Here is a 22,726-nt window from a genome sequence, read left to right as displayed (position 1 = left end):
GTATTTTACTTTTAACTAACCATTTCTTAAACCAATTATTAGCCACGCCCCGGCAATAATAACCTAACCCATGCCCTCTCCTCTAAGTACGGCTTACACAGAGTAGTTTTATTACAATGTGTATAATATATATATATATATATATATTTAATATTTAATGTACACATTTATGGACAGCGATGGAAATTCGTGCGGTGACAGCTGAATCGGTTCGACGAACTCACGATATCGGTCCCCTCTGCTATGTTCGTCGTACAAAAAAACCACATACATACACACAAAAACGCGAGTTCACACCTCGCGGAGCCGGCGGCGCTATTTTCCCGGAAGTCGGATCTCCCGGACACAATAGTCGCGCGCATTTCCGGATTCGTGTGTGGACGTTGGCCCAAGGACAGTGGATATTCACCCGTGGAGATCCCGAGCGCTCGCATCACAGTTCATAGCGTCCGCCGATCTTTTAGCTCCGCGCCGTCGATCCGGTCGGTTGTGTTTTTCATTCGTCCGAAATTCGACCCATCCACCATACGCCGCGTGTCTCCCGTTAAAGTCGTCAAGTACATAGTTTTACGTTATTTATTTCCGCGGACATCGACGGGACATCGAACGTTTTTTTTTTCAATTTCGATACTTGATTTTTTTACTATCATATATTTTATTCGATTATACATCAGATCCACGCGCACACAACTCTTACTAGTGTGGACCGCCGTCAAACACTTGTTATTCGTAGTGTCGGACACTCGGAACATGTGCTAGCACTTTTCAATTTGTGATTTACGCGAAAATGACATCAACAAATTGTTTACCAAATATGGTTCAAGCTATCACGGTTCTCACTGTTTTAAAAATGCTAACAAACGGTATGTTGTAATGTTATAATATTTTTATACTTATTTAATTACCTATTTATTATTATATGATTATTATTATTATTTTTTTGTTTAATGACATTTTTTACATTTAATATATAGTATCTCGACAATTGATTATTATTATTATTGATACTATTATATACAGCTACAGCTACGTATATTTATGAATATTGTTGTGTACACGCCATAGGTATTATAAGCTACTGGAAATTAACACGTTTTAAGCCAATGATATATAACTATAAAAACTATACATTATTTTAGGATATAAATTTCATGTGATAAAAATTATATCGGATTTTATAGAATTATAAGTACGAAAATGGATATCATTTTGAGTAAATTGCGCTTATATCGCTCAGCATGTATAATTTAACAACGAATCCTAAGTATAAAATTTGGGTAGTTTTGCAGTGTGTTCGAAAATTCGTTAGTTCGAAATATGTTTTTCAAGTCTGATTTCACTCTCCCCTTCAGCACACCACCGATAGTATCCGTCGCAATTTCGCGGAATATACGAGCCGACTTCGAGGGGCTGTAGCTACTGGTCAACAATAGTAATAATTAGTCCTTCCGGTCGGTGCAGTCACAGTGGTTGCGCACATAATGCAAACTCAGGGTCCAATGGCCCTGTAATTAAATTACCAAACGATCCGTGGAATTCGAATAGAACAAAAAAACGTTCAATATCGTATACCCATAAACTCATTACACAATGTTATGGCTTGTATAGGCATAGACACTGAGATTTTTAATCACTGTAATTATTTATCTGTGATTTTACATTGACGCGTTTGAGTGAAAGATTTGACGGGATGACGCGTACCACCACATCTGTAGATTATTTTTAAATACATATAATTTTCCATTTTTACGCATGCCTATACGATTTTCTACCGGGCTAGCCACGAATACAGGTTTAGTGAACCGATAATAAAAAAAGAAAAAAATATGCAATTAGGGATGTAACTAGGTCCTTGACACAAATACGTATAAATTAATTAATTTTCACTCAGACTTTGGTCGTTATTTTTGTTATAATTGCATGATGTTTATTAAATTGCTATTAGAAATTTTGATTTACGACATTATATGTACCAACAAAACAGTATTTAAATTTAATAAAATAGTATTTTTGGCTGTTAATTTGGTCATAGCAGTAACACTAATTGAAATATTATGAATCTATATTATAATACGTGAATTCGTAATACCTAAGAATATAACATACGATTGTATTGAAAAAATCTTTTTTGTTCAGATTTTAAACTTAGCACATATTTACCAAACTATAATTTAAACCAAAGTCTATTATCATGATTAAAAACGATTTATTTATTCATCTTCTGTTGAAACTATTATTTTGATTTTTGTTGCAAATAATATTATACCTTATTTTGTATCTAGTTTTCATTTTTTATTAAGTTAATATAAAAAACTTTTATTTACATTACACTATCATTGAATTATTAAATTATATTCAAAGTATTTAAAATATACGAGTTTCGTTCTAATCAATAATCTTAATATTGTTTTATATCGTTTTTTTTCTTTAAAAGAGCCTTAGTATTAAAAATAATAATTTTCTTACGCTTTAGTGTAACGTAAGTAGAAATACAATTTGAATCTTATAATTAATAGCTATTATATGATTAAAACCATGAGCTTTGTAAAACTATCGAAGCTATATTATAATAAAATAATACTATAACATTTTTAACTTATATAATCATATGACACCTATGTTCATTATAAAAGATTTATAAAGAATTTTTGTAGTTGGTAAAATTACATTTATGTCCACAGTAAGTTTTATATGTATAACCTATTAAAGTTTATAATTGAGTTTTCTATATAACGTTTAAATACTCTAATGAATTTCACTGCTATACCACATATTTATGTCAAAGAAATAAAAAAAGTTAGATCATCTTTATTTTTAGTCACTCGGATTAGGCGAAAAATTAATCATTATACGATTTGACGGGCAGTGATGTTGTGAAGAATATTGTTTTTTAAGTTCAATTTAATATATTATTGCAATATCCAGTCAGATTTTTGGTCACATATTTGAAACGCAGATACTAAGTGTATTATGATTAAATAAAATATTTTCACCTTCATACCTGCAGATTCTTCCTAGGCTTCATTTAGACCAAAATCTGGCAATCTACTAAATTAAATGATTTCAAAACCAAAATATTATACATAAAATGACATAATGTACACGAACGAAAAATTTGGAATATCACGATAGAAATATATGCATGGAAGAGGGTTTAAAAAGGCTAGACAAAAAAAAAAATACACCTGGCTTAAGTCAAAAAAGTTATAAAAAAAAAAAAAAACCGATTAAGTCGATCTGTTATGTTGTAAGCATCAGGTGAATTTCGTTTTGAGTAAATATTGTTATGAATGAGTTAAATTTTAATTCAATTATAAATTATAATATAGCATATGTAAAATTATTCTGAGTATTCTATCAGTCTATATTACTAAGAATACCAAGGATTTCATTGCATATTAGTTTATACTGTTAAAATAATTTATTTTAAATGAGTATATTATCTATTAAGGTATAGATCGAACAAAATTATTCAAAAAATAAATAGCATATATTTTGTTTTATTAAGTTATAACTTAATAATATATTGGTATTTAATTATACATAATTATTTTATATACATTATTAATTATTAATAAATTATTATTAAGCGTGAATAGGTAACATTATTAATTTTTTTTCAAAATTTCAATGTGTTTAGTTAATGAAAATAAACTTAATGGTTTTAAGTTTTCAAGTTTCAACGAATAATATTATTTGAATTAAATATTTAATTGTTTGTCAAAATTTGAAATTGAAATGTTTATAAAAAATTGTGCATATCTATGTATTTTTGAAGTTTAATGATTATTTTTATTTTCATATGAAGAACTTTGTTAAAATTTTTATTTTTAAATTGAAGCAATTAAAATTTAAAATATTATAAATGTTTATCTACAAAATAATTTTCAAGTTTTCGTGATTTTGACGTATTTTAGAAAAATGTATATAGCTTTACGCTAAACTTTTTTTTTAAATTCCAATAAGAAAAATTTACGACTAACTGTACATTATATTTATAAACCTTTTTACTCACAAACAAAAATGTGATCATATACATAGAGTAAAGAATTTCAAAAGTCTGTAAAAAGACAAAATATTTGGAAAGTCATATCTTGTCTAGAAAAATAGTAAATGACACAATGTAAATATTCGGTGAATATTCACAGCAATTTCTGTCTGCCCATTGTATAGACTATATATTAACTGCGTTAAAAAATTAATATCCGGCGAAATTCATTTATTGTGATTTACGAATAGTAGTTATTCGTTTTCTTATCAACTATAAATTACAATGTCGGCCAATAATATCTAAACTATTTCCCCCGTATTTCCACGTATTACAATATGAGATATATACATAATATTGTAAATCGGTCCCGACTTTGCGAACGTTTCATGGCCGCCGAGAGTGCGTATAGATCGTAACGATAACGTCCCGCGGTTCGTTGCACTCTTTTGTCGGATAGATCCAAACGCCACAAGTTATTGCATGAGTGATTCGCAATAGAGAACAAGTGTTAAAGGACCAAATTATTATAATAAGCTCCACACATATTATAACTGATACAGTTCGTATATTATGTGTGTGTGTGTGTGTGTGTGTGTGTGTGTGTGTGTGTGTGTGTGTGTGTGTAATTGTGTATGTTTACGAATGTATTGTGTCTATGAAATGCGAGTTTTTACATTAAATAAAAATTAAATAATTGTATTCCAAAAATTTGTTAAAACCAACATTGGGTATTAAATTTTTTGAGATATATTTAGTGAATAAAAATCCGTGTTATACTTATGAACTCGTCGAAGGAAATAGAAACGTTCGTAATGCCAATTGCTCATATTGAGTGCAGAAACGCGTCTTACTGATTATCGACAATTTCATAACCTCATATCCGTCACATCGATTCACCGGAAATGAGAACATTATGTACATGCTTATTGTGATATTATATGTACGTATAATGCCATTAGTTTAGATGACAGGCGATTAGTCACTGAAATTTGACACAAGATCAAATAATAATAAAAAAAAATAGTCGTAAGAATTTGTAAAACATATTTTGTCTGAAAGCGCTTGTATTGCGGACGATATTGCAATGCAAAAATATGAAAGTATACTTAAAATTTTACCCAAAAAGTGACGCGATTGATTTCAATATGATATCGTCAAATTTTTATCACTAATTATATTGGAGTGACATTTAAAATTGTATTTTTTTTTAAATATATTATAAAGTATAGCAATTAGCAATAATAACTGAATGATTCGCCGGTAAAGAAGTCGAATAGTTTTATTAATTGAATAAAATTAATAATTGATTAAGTGAAGAATATGTATTAGATAGTAATTTATAAAAAGTACTGTTAAGTAAAAAATATCTTCATATTATTGTGTTTTATATTTTTTCATACATTTGAGATTCCATCATTTATTGTTTTTAGATCATGCATTATAATATTATAAATCGCATTGGTAAAATGTATAACATAATAATGAAATTCGAAAAAAAAAAAAAAGATATATATTTTAAGAAATTAAGAGGGTTGTGGGGGGTCGGTCCTGCTATTTAAGATCAAAAATTGTTCTCGATCGTTTTGTTCTCGTTGTGCTGTTATCGTACCCTCGAAATGTTCACTGCCACGAAAAACACTCGCATTTGTCCTGACATAATCTCAAATTCTGTTCAATTTTCTTTAATGATACGAGTAATTGTTACCAGTCGCGAAATTCGATTTCGGCAAACAATACACCATTAGATTATTATTGGGAGTTGTGACACATTGTGAGTAACCGGATTAACACACGGTTATGGTGGACTTTTGTGCACAATAACGGATTTCGGGTATTGTACTTTTTTACCAACGATAATGGGCCTGCCAAACTGTGTCAAATAACAATCGAACGTTGACTGGTGGTCTGCAGGAAGTCACGGTGAGTTTTCCTTGTTTCCGGTCCTGTTACCGCTGGGTTTACCAACCTCTGCACGCAGACATTTCCCCTCGTCTCCACTATTGACCTAGCCCAAACATTTTATCCAACATAGCAATTATTATTTAATATTAAAAAAGATTATGAATCCTCATTTTCATAAAGTCATAACGATCATTGAACGATGAATTTATTAATGTGTTAATTATAATAATATTATTATAAAATAAATTGTCTTGAACAAAATCAACAACGAAGCCTTACTCTTACGCGTATTACTTTTGCCTATTTGACACGCCGTCTTAAAACCAAAACGGTTGTTAATTTTATTATAATTGTAATACCTAGTCATTATTATTTTTTAAGTTAATAGATTTAATTTTTGGCGTATACAACTTCTTAAGCTATTTATAACTATCAAAAAATATTATTGATAACAATTAAAAAAAAAGGTGTATATATTGTCAGAAAATATATAATATAATAAAAACGTATACTAAAATGTTTAAATTAATTTGTATATTTTTATTTTTGTTGATATGCTTATAAAATGATAAGACAGAGAAAAAAGTTTTGTTAGCTCTCTGTCGTCTTTTGTGTTGCATATTATAGAGCTAATTATTATTTTATCATAATAGAATTATGATATATTGATCGACATTCGTCAATTATCAGTTTGTTGATCATTTAATAATAAACATATTATTAAAATTACACCAAAACTGTTCAAAACGTAAAAGTTTAAATATATTAGTAACAATTCAGATATTCTATAATATTTTTAATGCTACTTCTGATAACTTCAATTAAATGATAATGATAGTTTAAACATATTTCTATTCCAGTGTATTCTATTGCATTATTTACAGTTTCACTAAGTAATAATGACAATCGCGATATCGCATTAGTTTTAAATTACAAATGTATCGATAATTTAATTGATAAATTGTACTTGACACAAATTAATAACCCCCTACTCATTAAAACCCACACCATAACTGACACGTATGATTTGCATTTATTTATTTTTTTCATACTATTGAAATTTTATCGTGGACGGAAAGGACATGTATAAAACCATAACTAGTTCGTGTCACACTATGACGACGAAAACATTATTTACTGTTTTTCGATTTCATATATGATTATAGTATACCTATCGCCTCTGCGCGCATATCTACATATTACCTATATAGTCTCCTATATCACTAATTCTCGTACAGTTTCAGTATTTCGTCGAGTGATGTAATTTTTCATCGATACAAACAATTATCCATCAAATTTTTATAAGTTTTAAAAATTTAATTTAATTTCAACACAGAACTGCATTCGTGCAGATCTGATTTAATATTCTTACATTGTGCAATCATGATAACAAAAATGAAACAAACTCATTACGTGTCGTACGTAATGAGTCTTATGCTGTTTTCGGCTGCATACTCCACCGGTAAATACAACTGCCGTATAAACGCGCGGTTTAATTTTTTTTATTATTCAATATTAAGGCACATACAAATTATATTTTTATAAAATAAAACGGTTATATTACGTAGCTGAAAATATTGTAATATACTTGATAATTCATTTTTTCAGCACAAACAACGTGCAATCAAGGCGTCGGCCGAATCGTTTACGAAAGACTACCAGACCAACAGTTACAAGGATTCGACGACGACGTGGTGAGTATATATTATTAGTCTATAAACTACATTAATTGAGTAGGAATGATGTAAAAAGGTTCCACTTTGATTTTTTACTTATAGTCACTTTTTGGATAATTCAGTTTTCACGATATACTTCAATATACAAATTTTTAAAACTTCCAATAGTGTTGATCAACTAGCAAATAATACATGCCAGTCGTTTTTAAAACTCACGTATAATATTATGCATTAATAGTTGACTAGATTCAAAATTCCATTAATATAATGTAACATGTAAATTAATTAAGATTATATTACTATTGTTGACCTACAACTCTTCTATCAAATTATTGAATGCGTCAAAATTTACATAATATACAATTATAAATTATAAATTATTATAAGCGCACATTTTATTTTTAATTCATAATTTTTCAAAAATAATATTATACAAAGATATATATATAAATAATAAAAAAAAAATTATTCAGAAGATTGGTAATTATTACAATATTTTATTTTGAAGCTTCTTCATATTAGAAGCTACTGTTCATACTACATACCTATCGATTCCGTAGAGCCTTAAACTTATAAAAATTAAGTTAAACTTAATTTATAGAAATTATCCATACATTTTTTATTGTATTTATATTTTATTATTAAAATAACTAATTCATAATCTCAACTTCATTAATATATAATTTATACAAAAACCATTATGATATATATGATTTATATTCATTAAACAATACATTTATAATAATATATAATTATAATATCTAATAGCTATAATTTATCAAAAAAACAAAAAAGTGCATACTTAATCCAAAATAATGATTTACTGCAATAAGTATTAATATAAATATTAGTACATTATATCGTTTATAGTTAATAATTTTAAATATTAAATCTACCCAGTGGAATAAATAGCCGACCAAAATGATACAAATTTAGTAAAATTGATTAACAGCTTTTTTTGTATACCGAGACTAACCAAAATGTCGTCTATATTTTCATGTCTCATTTACGGGAAAAAATTCACCATGTAAAATTGATTTTACAAAAATAATTACAGCTAGAAATTCTGAAAATTCACAAACTAACAAATAGTTTGGTGGGCATATGGTTAAATATAATATAATAGGGTTTGCATAACTTATCCAGCATAATGAGAACGACTAAAACCAGAATGAAGATTTAATTATTGTGATTTTAATTTTAATGGGTAGGTAAACAATTAAATTTCAATGGATATATGATGTACATTAACTTTGATCCATATTTTATGAAGTTTATTTAAATGTGAAAAATAATTATGTATAATAACTGAATTTCGACATATTTTAAAATTGTTTGCAGCTATAATTTACATATTCGTTTTTATGATTATTAAACCTGGACATTAGGGCTCTAACTACAGTCTCACATATAGTTCTTGTAATTCTATGAATTACTCGTAGATACCACGGATAAAGACTCTTACAATAAAGGAATATTATTATTAGATATTTTTGATAATTTTGTCATTAAAATTTTTTAAACATTCATGTAATATGAAAATTATTTAAAAAAAATAATAAATACCAAACGAATGAATAGAATGGTACAAGTCGATAATTAATGATTCCATAGGGACTTAAGTAACGATTTGTGCGACTATACTCCCCCTCCTTTGCCTTAATAAAATTACTATGATCTCGACTCAGGCCAGTGTAAGGGCGTGGAAATTCTAATTTCGGCCCCGTAAAACACTGCTGTACGCATTCGCCTTCGACGTCGTAAATTTATACTTAAATATTGCACAGGTACGCGACACGGCCCCGCCATTCCGGGTACTGGAAAAGTGCCAAGAGCTGTGCTTGCGCGACCGCACGGCCACCAACAATCTTGTACGAACATGCACATCATTCGACTTCCAGCCGGGCAGCAGGATCGCGTCGTTTAGTGGCACGGTCGAGTACGAAGAGTCCACGTGCTATTTGACAAGGGAACAGGCGCACCCCGAAGGCATCGGCGTTCTGGTGCTGGTGCCCAACAGCGTGCACTATACCGAAGTCTGTCTGTCGTGTAAGTACTCAAATGCACAGTGTAATATTAAGTTTTTTTTTTTATCACCAAGTCCTGCCTTAAGTATAACTTCAAGCCACAAACGCTGAAGTTTTATTAATACGTATAATCGATCACACGGGAAATAATTTATTAATGTTACGGTTTAACTAAAATTTTTTATTTAGATAACAATGGTGCATGATTTCATAATATTATACCTACAGTATTAAAAAAATAACAAATACAAATAACTACAAGAACAATTGTTTGTCGATTAAAGACAAAATTATGAGTTCTCATAAGCAAGCTTAAGTATGGCGGAAAACGGGATAATTCGACAGATTTTTAGGGGGAGATAGAGAAATATGAATATTAACGTTATTTTTATATGTGACTTGTGAAGGCTCTGAAGCTCTAATTTTAGCTAGTAAACAAGGGAAATAAATAAAATTAGAAAGGAGTCTGGAGAGAGATTTAAATCAAATACTTGACTAATTGATATCTATTATTAAATTACATATTATAAAAATATAATGATAACTCTAACAATTGACTTTGGACGAGATTTTAATATTATAAACAGTTAACACAGATCAGCTTAATCGTTTTGTAGTAGTACACGCCATTGGCATTCGACAACCCGACGATTTGATATTAGAAATAGCTTCTTTTTGTCTATAATTATTCGGTTTTGAGTCATAAAATTTTCACCAGCAATAAAAAAAAAGCGACTTCCCAAAATTTTGAATAATATGTATTTCACTCGTTTTTTGTACTCGTCGTTTATAATTAATTTAGTGATCTGTTTTTTTACTCTACTCGTATATTATGATCAAGGTTTTTATGTCAATAGTGGAGGACGATGTTACGTATAGCTATAAATTTATTATGTATAAATTATTGTAACCTCTCCCGGTTAATTAGACATGCTCATGCGCAGTGGGTAGATTATAAAATAATTGATATATATATATATATATTGTATAACAGTCCACCTATCGCCAATAATCGATTCCTTGTACGTGATGTTTAATACCGGCAATAAGTACATATATTATATTATTATTACATTGTTAGCTTCGTTTTTTAAAAAAAATTTATTCGTAAACAATTTTAGCTATACAATGTTGTTCTATAGTTTTACAATAACCATTAATAAGTTTAAATAACTTACTTATTTTTACAGTTTGATTTGTTTAAAAAACTTAAAAAAATGTCTACATAATTGCATAAAACGATAATATACTTATGATTTCAATACTGTTTATGTTAACATGTTCTAATTATTATTAGTAGTAGAAATTTAAACATTTAAATCATGGTATACATTCATTTTTAAATAATTGTTGACAATTTCTAGTCATTAAGTTCTGTACACATTTTTAAAACAAAATACCGCTATATATTGACATTTTTTTTTTTTTGTTATTGTTAATTTTTCGTTCAAAACTGTATTACTTAATACCTGTACATTTAGTCAACTGAAAATATTAACATTTAATGATATTATAAACTTGATTTCTAAATTTGATATGAAATAAATTATTATATAAAATATTATCAACTGTCGTAAATTTGAAGTCGATATTGTTAGGTTACTGACAATAGTGATAAATTAGCTTCATAGAATGATTTGATTTAGATATTAAAAAATAAATAAATATGGGAAGAGAAATGCTTAAATAGTCCCAAGAAAATGATTTTTTACTAATTCCGTATTTTTTTAAGTGACCTTTTATTTTTCTCGTTATATTTTAGTGCTAAATATAATTTAAAATATTGTTAACTAAAATGTTACAGACTAATAAATTTGTTCAAATATCGGCATTCACTTTCTTATTTTAAATTTATTTCAAAATATATTACTATTACTATTGCCATTATAGAGTATAATATTTCAAAACTAAAATAAATCTAACTCTTGCAAATTATCAGTGTAAATACCACAAATAATAAAAATATTTTACAGTAAATTGTTATATTCCAAAATTATAATGGTACATGGTATTTTTCATAAATAAAATAAATAATTAGGTATACATGGACTTTTTAAACATACGCAAACATTTAAACAAAATATTAAAATACTGTGTACGATTATTTTGTTTAGCCGTTTAGTCTTTTCATAATATTATATTGATATTATTTATAATATAGTTTGCCTATTTTTCCTGATTTTATCAATATACGTACAGTACATTTTTTACCTTTAAACATAAAATAACCAAATCTGATCGCAGAGACGATTTATAATGGGTACTCGTATATCTCTGCAGTCTGCATATTATACTAAAATAAACAATATTACACTTTTTCCACAGAATTATATAAACGTGATTATATCATTATATAAACATAAATAGTTTACGTGATGCTACATATTAAAATATGCATCTGGATCCTCTGATATCCCATTGTATTTCATAAGTTCAATTTTTATTTTTTACTTCGACCTCGATTGACGGATAAATTATCTTTGTTCTGGACAATAATAATCACCCCCGGTCAAACACTCCGTGTGCAACCAACCATAATGTTGCGTTATGTGATCGACATGAGGTTATTGACCTCATATGTGATACCGATCGCGATTTAAATTACTGGGAAGTTCAATTTAGATCATTATTTTCAAATACATATAAAGTTATTTTTTTACTGACATAATAATTATGATTAATAATTAGATAATTTGAATTGAATAAAATTATTGTTTAGAAACACATTTAAAAGGTATGCATCATATAATAATTATAATAAATAAGAATGTAGCTGCATATAAAAAATTTAAAAATACACTAAACATACTACATAATATTATAACCGTTACATATCATTATGGGTTTTTTCGTTCTATAATAAAATAGAATGAATAAAATAGTTTGATGGCATTCAGCAGATATATTACATACTACACATCAATGAAATTTGTTATTTTATAGAGTATGCAAACTAGAATTGACAAAAATGCATGCATATTTTAAATTTACTTTGAACCATTGAATGATAAATTAAATTTGTTTTTATAATATAATCATGTTATTTTTTTTTTCTTAAAAATAGTCTCTTTATTTTTTAATCGTTAAATAGGTGTCTATACTTTGTAGTAGAAAGATTTTTAATTTAAATAACAATTTCAGTCTTTTGGCTATTTATTTATAGTCAAAATTTTACATATTATTTTATTTACTTTTATGTTTTTGAACAAATATATAATATTTTTTAAAAATAGGTATTATACACTTTTATTTGATCAGAGTAAAGCTTAATTTATTTTGTTGATTTTCTATACCGATATGCTATGTAATCATCGCATATTCATGTTCAGTTTGATTTTTTTTCAGCCTGTCATATAATATTATAATTAGATTAATAAGTTATATTTTATTTTTACCATTAAATTTCTGCCCATAACTTATTTATCATATTTTACTTCAGTTTAAATTAACTATCCATCATCTAATTTTTTAAGAAACGTTAGACCAGCACACATTAACACAGTTATTTTTATTATCATTATTATTGCATTTTTGGTAGACATTTACGGGTATTTTCAAATGTTTTATTAAATTTATACATTTTTAGGCCGTAATGTATTTTTATAAAAATATAATACTTAATATTAGTGGAGCTAACATTTTGAATATATAAATAATATAAATAACAAATAATAATTTGTATACCTACACATCAATAATGAAAAACAATCAATTATTATGCTTTGAGTCTAAGATTTATCGTACACAACAAGTCAACAATCACTTAGATTAATAGTTTAAGAGACTGAGATATACTCGTATGAATTAATTAGACACATTGTTTTTTTGTTTCAAGATTAGTTTTCGGCTTTGATTCTACACCCTCCTCCCACCAAATCAAAATTGTAAATACGAAAGCCACAAACCGATTAATTTTTTTATTATTACTTTTATAAAACGTAATATTAATAGATCATATTTATTAGTTATAGCTTTAAAATTATAATTTATTGTGTAACTTTTATAAAAAATTCTGATAGACAAATATAAAACGCGAATACTTTATTGCTTAAATTAATATACACAGGATTGCACATATTTTTATCAGTATTCAACTCTTGAACTACATTTTGTTAAGTACATTATTTAATAAATATTAAGAAATACTTTTAAATTTAAGAACCTATTAGGTTTGTGTTATTTTTGTTAATATAGAGTCAAGGGTCTTTACATTAGTTTTACATACGTTTCTGGAAAGACTCCTTAACACCATTATTAAAATAAATTGTACATAACTGTATCATCAGCACTATGTTCAACAAGATTTTTTTTCACTAACAAGTTGTCTGTTATAAGATATTATTAACTATAATATATAATAATTACAGTCTATACTCTATAGAATAAATATATAAATGTACCTATCGATTTAAATTTTAAATAAATTAAAAGAAGATTTAATTTTTATTATATGAGTTGATATACAAATATATACAATAGAATATAGATACATGCAAATGTTAAAAGCCACAAATCACAACATCGAGTAATAGTAATGCATATTGTATTTATTATTTACATTGTATAATTGTGCATTTATACTATATTTAATAACTGTCAGTGAATTTACCAAAAAGGGTTGTAATATAATTAAGTAAATTAATTGTTTATTCCATTTGAGTTGATTCCAAACATCAAGATAAATATGAAAATACTAATCTAACACTAGATATACCACGAACCTACTTTAAATTTTAAAATATAATCAAAATATTAATAATTAACTAGGTACCTACCTTCTGTTTGTTATTAGGTCAAGTTATATAAAATATATAATAACTAATAGTAGGAATACAATTTAAATATATAAAATTTTACTAACTCAAAATTTCGCTACTTCACACAAATTGTAGTAGCAATTAAGTTGATGTTATGCCTTTTATTTACAGCTAGTAGAATTGAAAGAGAATGTCCGAACAGGCATTATGTTTTCGAAAGACACACCAGGAAGAAACTTAAGTTACCATCTAGTGAATACAAGGAAATGATAGCAGCCAACCGTACAGATTGCGAAGATAAGTGTTTAAATGAATTTACGTTTGTTTGCCGATCGGCTACTTATGACTCAGCTTCCAAGACTTGTTGGTTAAGCCGGTTCACCAGAAGATCACATCCGGAATTACTAGAAGAAGATCCTAGTTCCGATTATTTAGAAAACACGTGTCTCAATGGTAAATAGGGATTTTATTTTTAATAAATATTGTATTTCAACTATAATATTTGTTTAATATAATTTATTATACCATAATAAAACAAAATTTGTATATTTACAGTCGAAAGACGTTGTGATGGTCCGGTTATATTTGTAAAAGAAGAAAATAAACGATTGGGTGGACCATTTGAAGTGGACATATTCGCCAATCTATCGTTGATCGAATGTCAAGCGCAATGTTTACGAGCTGAAAAGTGAAAAAAATATTAAAATTTTTAATTATTTATTAAAATCAAAATTAAATAACAATCGCATTTTTTTATTGTTCGTTTAGATATTTTTGTCGGTCAGTGGAGTACGACGAACAAATTCGTCGATGCATTATATTTGAAGAGGATTCGATGTCACAGAAAGATGATTTAAGAGTGAGCAGTAGTCCGACACACGACCTATACGACCTAGTCTGTTTAGACAACCGTAAGTCTTTATGATTTGTTTAACACACCCCCCACTTTTATAATCAATCACCTACCCAATGTGTGTGCGCAAATCTCTAACGAAATATCAGGTGGTGATTTGCTTACAGCCAAGGGAAACGAGTTCTCGGACAACACGTTGACGTCACACCTTTTCGCTGATGGACGACGACCGGATACGGCATTTCAACGGTACAGAAATAGCAGACTCGGCGGTGAATTTCATTCGGAAATTACTGGACGGTCGTTGAGTGAATGTCTGGACGAATGTTTGAGACAAGTGAGCTTTCAATGCCGATCTGCCGTCTACAGCGAACGTTTTAGAATCTGTAGACTCAGTCGTTTCAACCAGAGAGACGGACATCGTGTGATATATGACGCAGATTACGATTACTACGAAAACTTAATGAGTGAGTGCTAACAATTAATAAACTCAATTATTAGTTGTTAAAATATTACTGGATTTGTATATATAATATATATCCTATTGTATAATTATATTTAGTAATATGTACTACACTATAACATGATTAAAATAATTTCATTTTAAAATTAATCAATAATTCTCATCTATGGCATATATTTTTACATAAAAAAATGTATTTCTAGATGGAGGTGCTACGTCACCGCCATTCACAAGGCCTGATCCTTTAGGCCAAGGATCAAATTTCCTAGGCAGTGGTAAACCACCTTATCCAACACCTGGGAAACCAATAGGTGAGTTTTAAACTAACTAACTAAAATAGTAAAACAACGTGCATAATAATTAATATAATAACAGGAGGCGGTTTTGGTGGCGTTTATGGAGGAGGATCGTATCCTGGCTATTCTAGTACTGTAGGAAGTGGAATTGGTGGAGGAGTAGGTGGAGGAGGAGTAGTAAGTTCAAGTATTGGACCCTACCCAAGTGAAGCACCTGGAGGATATTGGGGACATGTTGGAGGTCATGGAGCGGACATACCTCCTTTTCTGGGACAAGGAGGTGGAGGAATAGGTGTCAATAATTATGGATTTGGATCTACACCAGCTGTTATTGGATCTTCAATACCACCCTACACACCTTCGGCTATACCAGGTGGATTACCACCAATCGGAGGATCACCTCTTGGACCTCCTTTAGGTATACCTTCTATACCGGGATATTATGGCGGAGGTGTTGGTGGAATTGGCGGAAATGGGATCGATGCTAATAGACCATTCAACATAAGATGTGATGACACTGATGGATTTAAACAGGTTAAATTCCAAAATATATTGAATTTATATTTAAATTGAATGTGTGTTAATATATTTTTCGATATATAATAGATGGGTGTGCGAATGCGAATGGCAAGAGGATTGATCAAGCGTTTTATTACTGCACCTACATTATCACATTGTGAACGTGAATGCTCGATGGTTAGAGACTTTAACTGCCGATCATTCAATTACAGGTGAGTAATCTGTTTTATATTTTTTTAATAATTTCTAATGATTCGATTAAACCCACTTGTTGAATGATTTAAAAAATAAATAAATAATAGTGACCTAAAATAATATAATTGAGAAACAGACTATTTAAATGAAACCGTTGGACTGGAAAATTCGATATTAGAAATAGTTTATTATTGAATTCTGTAAATAGGTTATAATTATTCTATTGCCATTTATAGAACCGCGCCATATGGGACACAAAGAGAAAATTGTGAGTTGAGCGACCAGGAAACGCGATTTGTTGATATGGGAAATCCGGCATTCTTTGAAAACGCGCCAGAATACGATTTTTACGAAAAATCTGCTATGGGCAGTAGAAGCAGTCAAGAATGTTTGGATGGTACATTTTTTATTCACTTCTACTAAAAAAAATAAATAATTTTCATCGGACCAATTTACGCGATATTTATTCGTTTTCCTACGGTTTTCACTGTTTACAGTGACCCAAGTATGCAGCGAAGACGGAATGGAATTTACGTTGCGTACACCAGAAGGATTCTTAGGGAGAATATATACGCATGGATTTTACGACAGGTGTTTCTACAGAGGAAATGGCGGAACTGCAAATGTTTTACGAATCAGTGGTGCACAGGGATATCCAGATTGTGGAACGCAACGGGTAATATTATCATGATAAATTTATTTACGCTTAGCTAAACGTATAGTTACCTACATATTACACATAAACCGTGTAAGCTGAAGGAACACGAGCACTATAATATTATTATTATTTCGATTTTCTATAGTGTAATCACATATCAGACTTAATTTGTACAATAACAGATTATAACACCGACTCTAAAACAATATTTATAATTATATCGTATAACATTTTAAATTTAAAGTTTTTTAACTTATAACTTATAATTGCTAAAGTTACTTATAAGTAATTCATGCTTATAAGTTAAGCATGATATTAAATACAATACGAATTATTAATATTAGAATAATTTCGAACAAATATAATTTTATGCAATTCTACTATTTACTTCGTTTTTCATTCTTTATGAATCATATTTTCAATAAAAAAAAATTTACCTGTCACTTATAATTGTTCACTTTAGTATGGAGATACAATGACCAATATAGTTGTAGTACAATTCAGTGATTACGTACAGACCAGCCGAGACAAGCGATACAACCTTACTTGTTTATTTCGAGGCCCAGGGGAGGCTGTCGTCACTTCGAGTTACATGACTGCAAAGTGAGTGGCGTAATTTCATACACGGCGAGAATTTATATCGTGTACGTTACATAAACCTAGCTGAATACTTGATTTCCATTTACAGTTCTGGAAGTCCGATTCCAATTGAATACTTACCAGCAGAGAATTCGCTAAGTTCGCGTGTGCGGCTGATGATACTATTCCAGGGCCGACCTACGCAAACCATTGCCGTGGGAGATCCGTTGACATTCCGGTTAGAAGCTCAGGATGGATACAACTACGCTAGTGATATATTTGCCACTAACGTCATCGCTAGGGATCCATACAGTGGTAGAAGTGTGCAGTTGATAGATCGTTACGGGTAAGTCCTATAAACAGTTCTCTCTAGAAACTAGTACTTAAGACATTAGTTTTATTATTATTTTGAAAATAATTCAATAAAGCACGACATAATTGTTTCCGGTTTTTATTCTTAGATGTCCCGTGGATAACTTTGTATTCCCCGGGCTGGATAAGGCTCGGGAAGGTGATGGATTGGAAGCCAGATTTAACGCTTTCAAAATTCCAGAATCGAATTTTTTGGTATTTGAAGCAACTGTCAGAACATGTCGCGACGGCTGTCAACCGGTAATAATATTTTAATCATATTGTTGTCGACGTAATTATCACGGTGACATGTTATCGTAAACTTTACAGGCGTATTGTACATTGCACGCTGGGCGAACGGAACCGTCATTAGGTAGACGTCGTAGGGACGTGGGTGGTACCGATAAAAATAAAACGGCAGTGGAAAAACCAAAAGAATCAGCGGAAACGACACCAGGCGAAGAAGAGAAAGTGCGACAAGTCATTGAGGTGCGTTTTGGTGCAAACATAAATTGTGTTAAGTTTGTAACTTTTACCTATAACACTTTTTACGCAATGGGTCTTTTTTTCAGGTATACGAAAGTCGATACGACATGCCTTTGGAACAACTTCTGACGTCGGAACCAGCACCCCAGAGCGTTTGTTTGACGAGCAGAGAATATTATAGTATGGTATTTTCGCTGTTCATGTTTTTCGTACTTTTGATCACGGTATCTATGTCGGCCGGAATATACTACAAGTAAGCAAATCACACTAGTCGCGATTATAATTTTATTATCAATTATTAATGAACTTAATTTATTCTAAAAAATTAAGACAAAATATTCTTAGTCTTTTCTCATGGTTTCTCGTCAAAATCTATATACGTAATTATCACAGAATCTTCAAAACTTACAAACATGTTTTAAACAGATTTTATTAAAAATTAAAATAAAACATAAACTTTGTAATTTAATTAAAAAATTAAATAAGATACCATCCAAATGCGTCTTAATTAAAAAAAAAGTAGGATACCTAGTTTAAATATCTAAAAACTTAGTTAAGGTACTCCGTCCTCTTGTGCCTCCCCTCCCATCCAAGTCAAGCCCCAATCGCTGAATTTGACTAATGATTTCTCATTAAGTTGAAGTGTAGAAGTACAACTGATTAACACATACAATGGTTATTTTTATCACACACGTATGCCGAAAAACTCGAATTGCAATTAATAGCCGTTTCAACTGTACATAATGTGTACTATGTTATATTATTATTATATTATTATAATTATAATAATTGCCATTTATCACAGGCGCTATTGGCTGTTGACGACAAAAAATGAATTAGCGAACAATAGTTGCCTAGGAAGCACGGCCAACTGTAGCAACGAGTCAACGGGAAGAATGTCATTTTCGGGCCGTAGTTTCTTCTCGAACATGTCATTTGGAAAACGCAAACCGTTCCTAAACATAAGGTTGGTACTTATTATATAGTAAAGTTTTTACTAATAACTTGTTAGTATCGTTCATTGGTCAAAAATCAACCATAAAAACCGTTGTAGTTGTAAAATAAATACGCTCTAAAAATCTAAGATATTGCATTTCTTATCGAATACAAACGCAATTTGTTTGTCACGTAATAACATTAAATGCATTATTTGATATACACTCTCGGCAACTAACTTTTTTATTTGAATATGAAATGTTTATATATTTTAGAATCGAAGGCAGTGTTTAGTATAAAATACATATTTATTAAAATGTTTGAATGAGTTAATGTAATATTCGACATGTTTTAAGATGTGACATATTAGGATTATGACCCTAAATTATTTTTTTTATCTGCAGTTGTTATGATATAATTCATATCTATCAACGTGCTTATACCTTTTCTTATTTTTTTTACAAAAGAAAGTCTGTAAAAATTAGGGAAGTAAAATATGTATATTTTAGAAAAATAGCCATTATTGCTACTATCAAATCGTTTTAAATATTGTTATTTTTTAATTTATTAAATTGCATTTGTTATTATTTTCGCTCCACAGAGCTCCGGTAGAATCGATGGAAACGGGATCGACCAATCCGACCGCGATGATAGTGGGTGGCGGAATCAGTAGCGGTGGCGGCGGTGGCAACGGCAGCAGAAAAGGATTTGAAGACCCAAGCGAACCGATTTACACGGATCCGTCGCTTTTCGAGCGATCTCGGAGCTTGCGCAGCATCGCGTACTCGTCGGCCGGTCAAAACGTATTCAAAAACGAAGCCTTCTGTCACTGATGTCGATTACATCCATTTGATTTATATAGATTTATACCTACAAATTATTTATATATTTTTATAATATGTAATTTTTTTATTCAATGCGTCCAAATCAGATCGTCCACGTCATAAACGCTATACCGGTAATGTGACGAGTTACTTCCTATTCGAGTTTCGCCGAACCTATCACAACAGTGTAACACGCGTACTATAATATACCAAATATTATGATCATAATAATATTGTTTCGTCCTTCCTCGCCTATCTAATTGTAATCGAATGTAATTTTTTTTTTGTGTGTGTGTGTGTTTTTATCTGTCGATATTATTTTTATCTCTTAGGTTTAAAAATTAATCGCACACGTCGTTTAGCTACTATTAATTAAGTTTATTCGCGCAACTTTTATTTTTATTTTAATTCTTAGATTTTTTGTTGGTAGTAGGTTAGATATATATTTATGTATAGATACACAGTTTGAATTCAACTTACGCATGTTTGTTATCACGTATTTTAGTCATCATCTCTATTAAAATTGAAGCTTTCATAGTAATTTAATACATAAAGCTTAGTTTTAATATCACACGTTGAATACAAAATACTCTTAACACAATATTAGATTTAAACGATGGTAGATTTAACGTCGTGTATCCGTTATAATAATAGTAAAATAACTTTTTTTTTTTACTTATTCAATAATTTTCACAATCAATTATTTTTCGTATGATTTTAGTTTTGTTAAGGTGGACGTCAGGGGTGTCTCAGTAAAAAGCACATCGTGTGGATATAATACACTTCAATTTGCCGATTAAAAATACATATATCTATATGCAACAGCTTTAACTATATATTTTCATTGATCCATCGAATATTTTCTTAATATATCTAATACCAAATTTTTTTTCTTTGTCCGGGTAAACAAAATATGCCTGTAAACATTTATGAAGGTTTATGAATATATTATATATTATTAACTAAACATCATGTGCTACACGACTGCTTTTCACTGAGGTACTTATGGATGTTATTATTTATTATAATATTGTTTTTTACATAAATATTACCATAATTTATAACTATTATTATTTATTATTATTAATACAACTAAATTATAATTGTTTATTCATCGTAGGTTATTTATTTTATGAATAATTTAGTTAGGTAACCGTCACAGGTATTAAAGCCAATACAATATCTCTTTAAAAAAATATTGATTCGTATTTTTTGTTTATACTTAATAACTCTACATTTTCACATAATAAACTATTTATATTTTGTATACTAAACACTATTAATATCGACAAAGTAGATATTAAGTGGATAATACATCCATAAGTGTATATAAGTATGCTGCTGTGAATAAGGAATTGTAGACAATGTGGTAAGTATATGGTACATGTTAATAAATTAAAATTTTTTTAACGTTTTTGTTGAATGTTAACATATTAGCACAATGTGATGACACACTTTTAAAAAATGTAGTCATAATATGAATATATTATATATAAAAATATAACTGTCCTTGCTTGTCCATTTATTTTTACTTGGTTCATTTAATACTCAAAAACTATAGTAAACCATTTTTAATAAAAAATTATATCAATAGATTCCTCGAGACTAGCGTGACTTATAGCTTATTTAATTGACTCCTCTAAGTTGCTTTAAGGGGAATCAAACAAGAATTTGGTTATGACGAACGAAAATCGAATATTTTTTTGTTGATTTAAATTGTTGCCGTTGGTTATATATTTTATTAATATTAATATATTCATTGAAAATATTATGACATTTTACAAATTTGTTAAAAATAAAAACCATTCTTAAAACAAAATACTTATAAACAAAATCACAATGATAACCTTTTATCATTTACTTTCTCAATTCTGGACGTATTTAAAATGTAAACGTAAAGATGAATACCAATCTTAACAATATTATATTTTCGTTGGTAATCAAACATTTGTTGAACATGTTTCCAGTTTAATGTTTAAATAAAAAATAGGTGCAGAATTAAGAAATAGAAAATATTGTATTTATTATTATATTGTTGTTAATAATTTATTAGTATTTAATTATTATAATATATAATATTTAATATTTATACCATATTTCATCAATTTATATAACTCGAAATTTAATTTAATTCAATTTAATGGCAACGTTGCAAATTATGCGGAATTGTGTATGTAACTACAATAATATTTATTAGGAACTTCACGATTTAA

At 29.0% G+C, this 22,726-nt stretch overlaps 1 protein-coding gene across 2 annotated transcripts; it reads left to right on the top strand.

Moving 5' to 3' along the window:
- Positions 1-439: 439 nt before the first annotated feature.
- Positions 440-21,945, top strand: LOC113557299. Of its 2 annotated transcripts, none has more exons than XM_026962750.1 (19): positions 440-863; positions 7,502-7,587; positions 9,357-9,618; positions 14,525-14,806; positions 14,909-15,041; positions 15,122-15,264; positions 15,374-15,673; positions 15,873-15,980; positions 16,045-16,499; positions 16,572-16,696; positions 16,916-17,076; positions 17,177-17,355; positions 17,801-17,940; positions 18,026-18,262; positions 18,378-18,528; positions 18,598-18,756; positions 18,840-19,006; positions 19,559-19,720; positions 20,291-21,945. In XM_026962750.1, exons 1-19 carry the CDS (start codon positions 788-790, stop codon positions 20,520-20,522), a joined length of 3,558 nt encoding a protein of 1,185 aa, XP_026818551.1. In that variant the 5' UTR covers positions 440-787; the 3' UTR covers positions 20,523-21,945. The 2 variants fall into 2 exon arrangements, with proteins under 2 accessions (XP_026818551.1, XP_026818550.1); XM_026962749.1 differs by having other exon boundaries at positions 788-863; positions 15,356-15,673; positions 20,291-21,944.
- Positions 21,946-22,726: the final 781 nt, after the last annotated feature.

This window comes from Rhopalosiphum maidis, chromosome 3 (genome assembly GCF_003676215.2).
Source record: "Rhopalosiphum maidis isolate BTI-1 chromosome 3, ASM367621v3, whole genome shotgun sequence".
In the NCBI taxonomy this organism is placed as follows: Eukaryota; Metazoa; Arthropoda; class Insecta; order Hemiptera; family Aphididae; genus Rhopalosiphum; species Rhopalosiphum maidis.
Note: the sequence above shows the minus strand (reverse complement) of the source record. Positions and strands in the feature narration are given on the sequence as shown.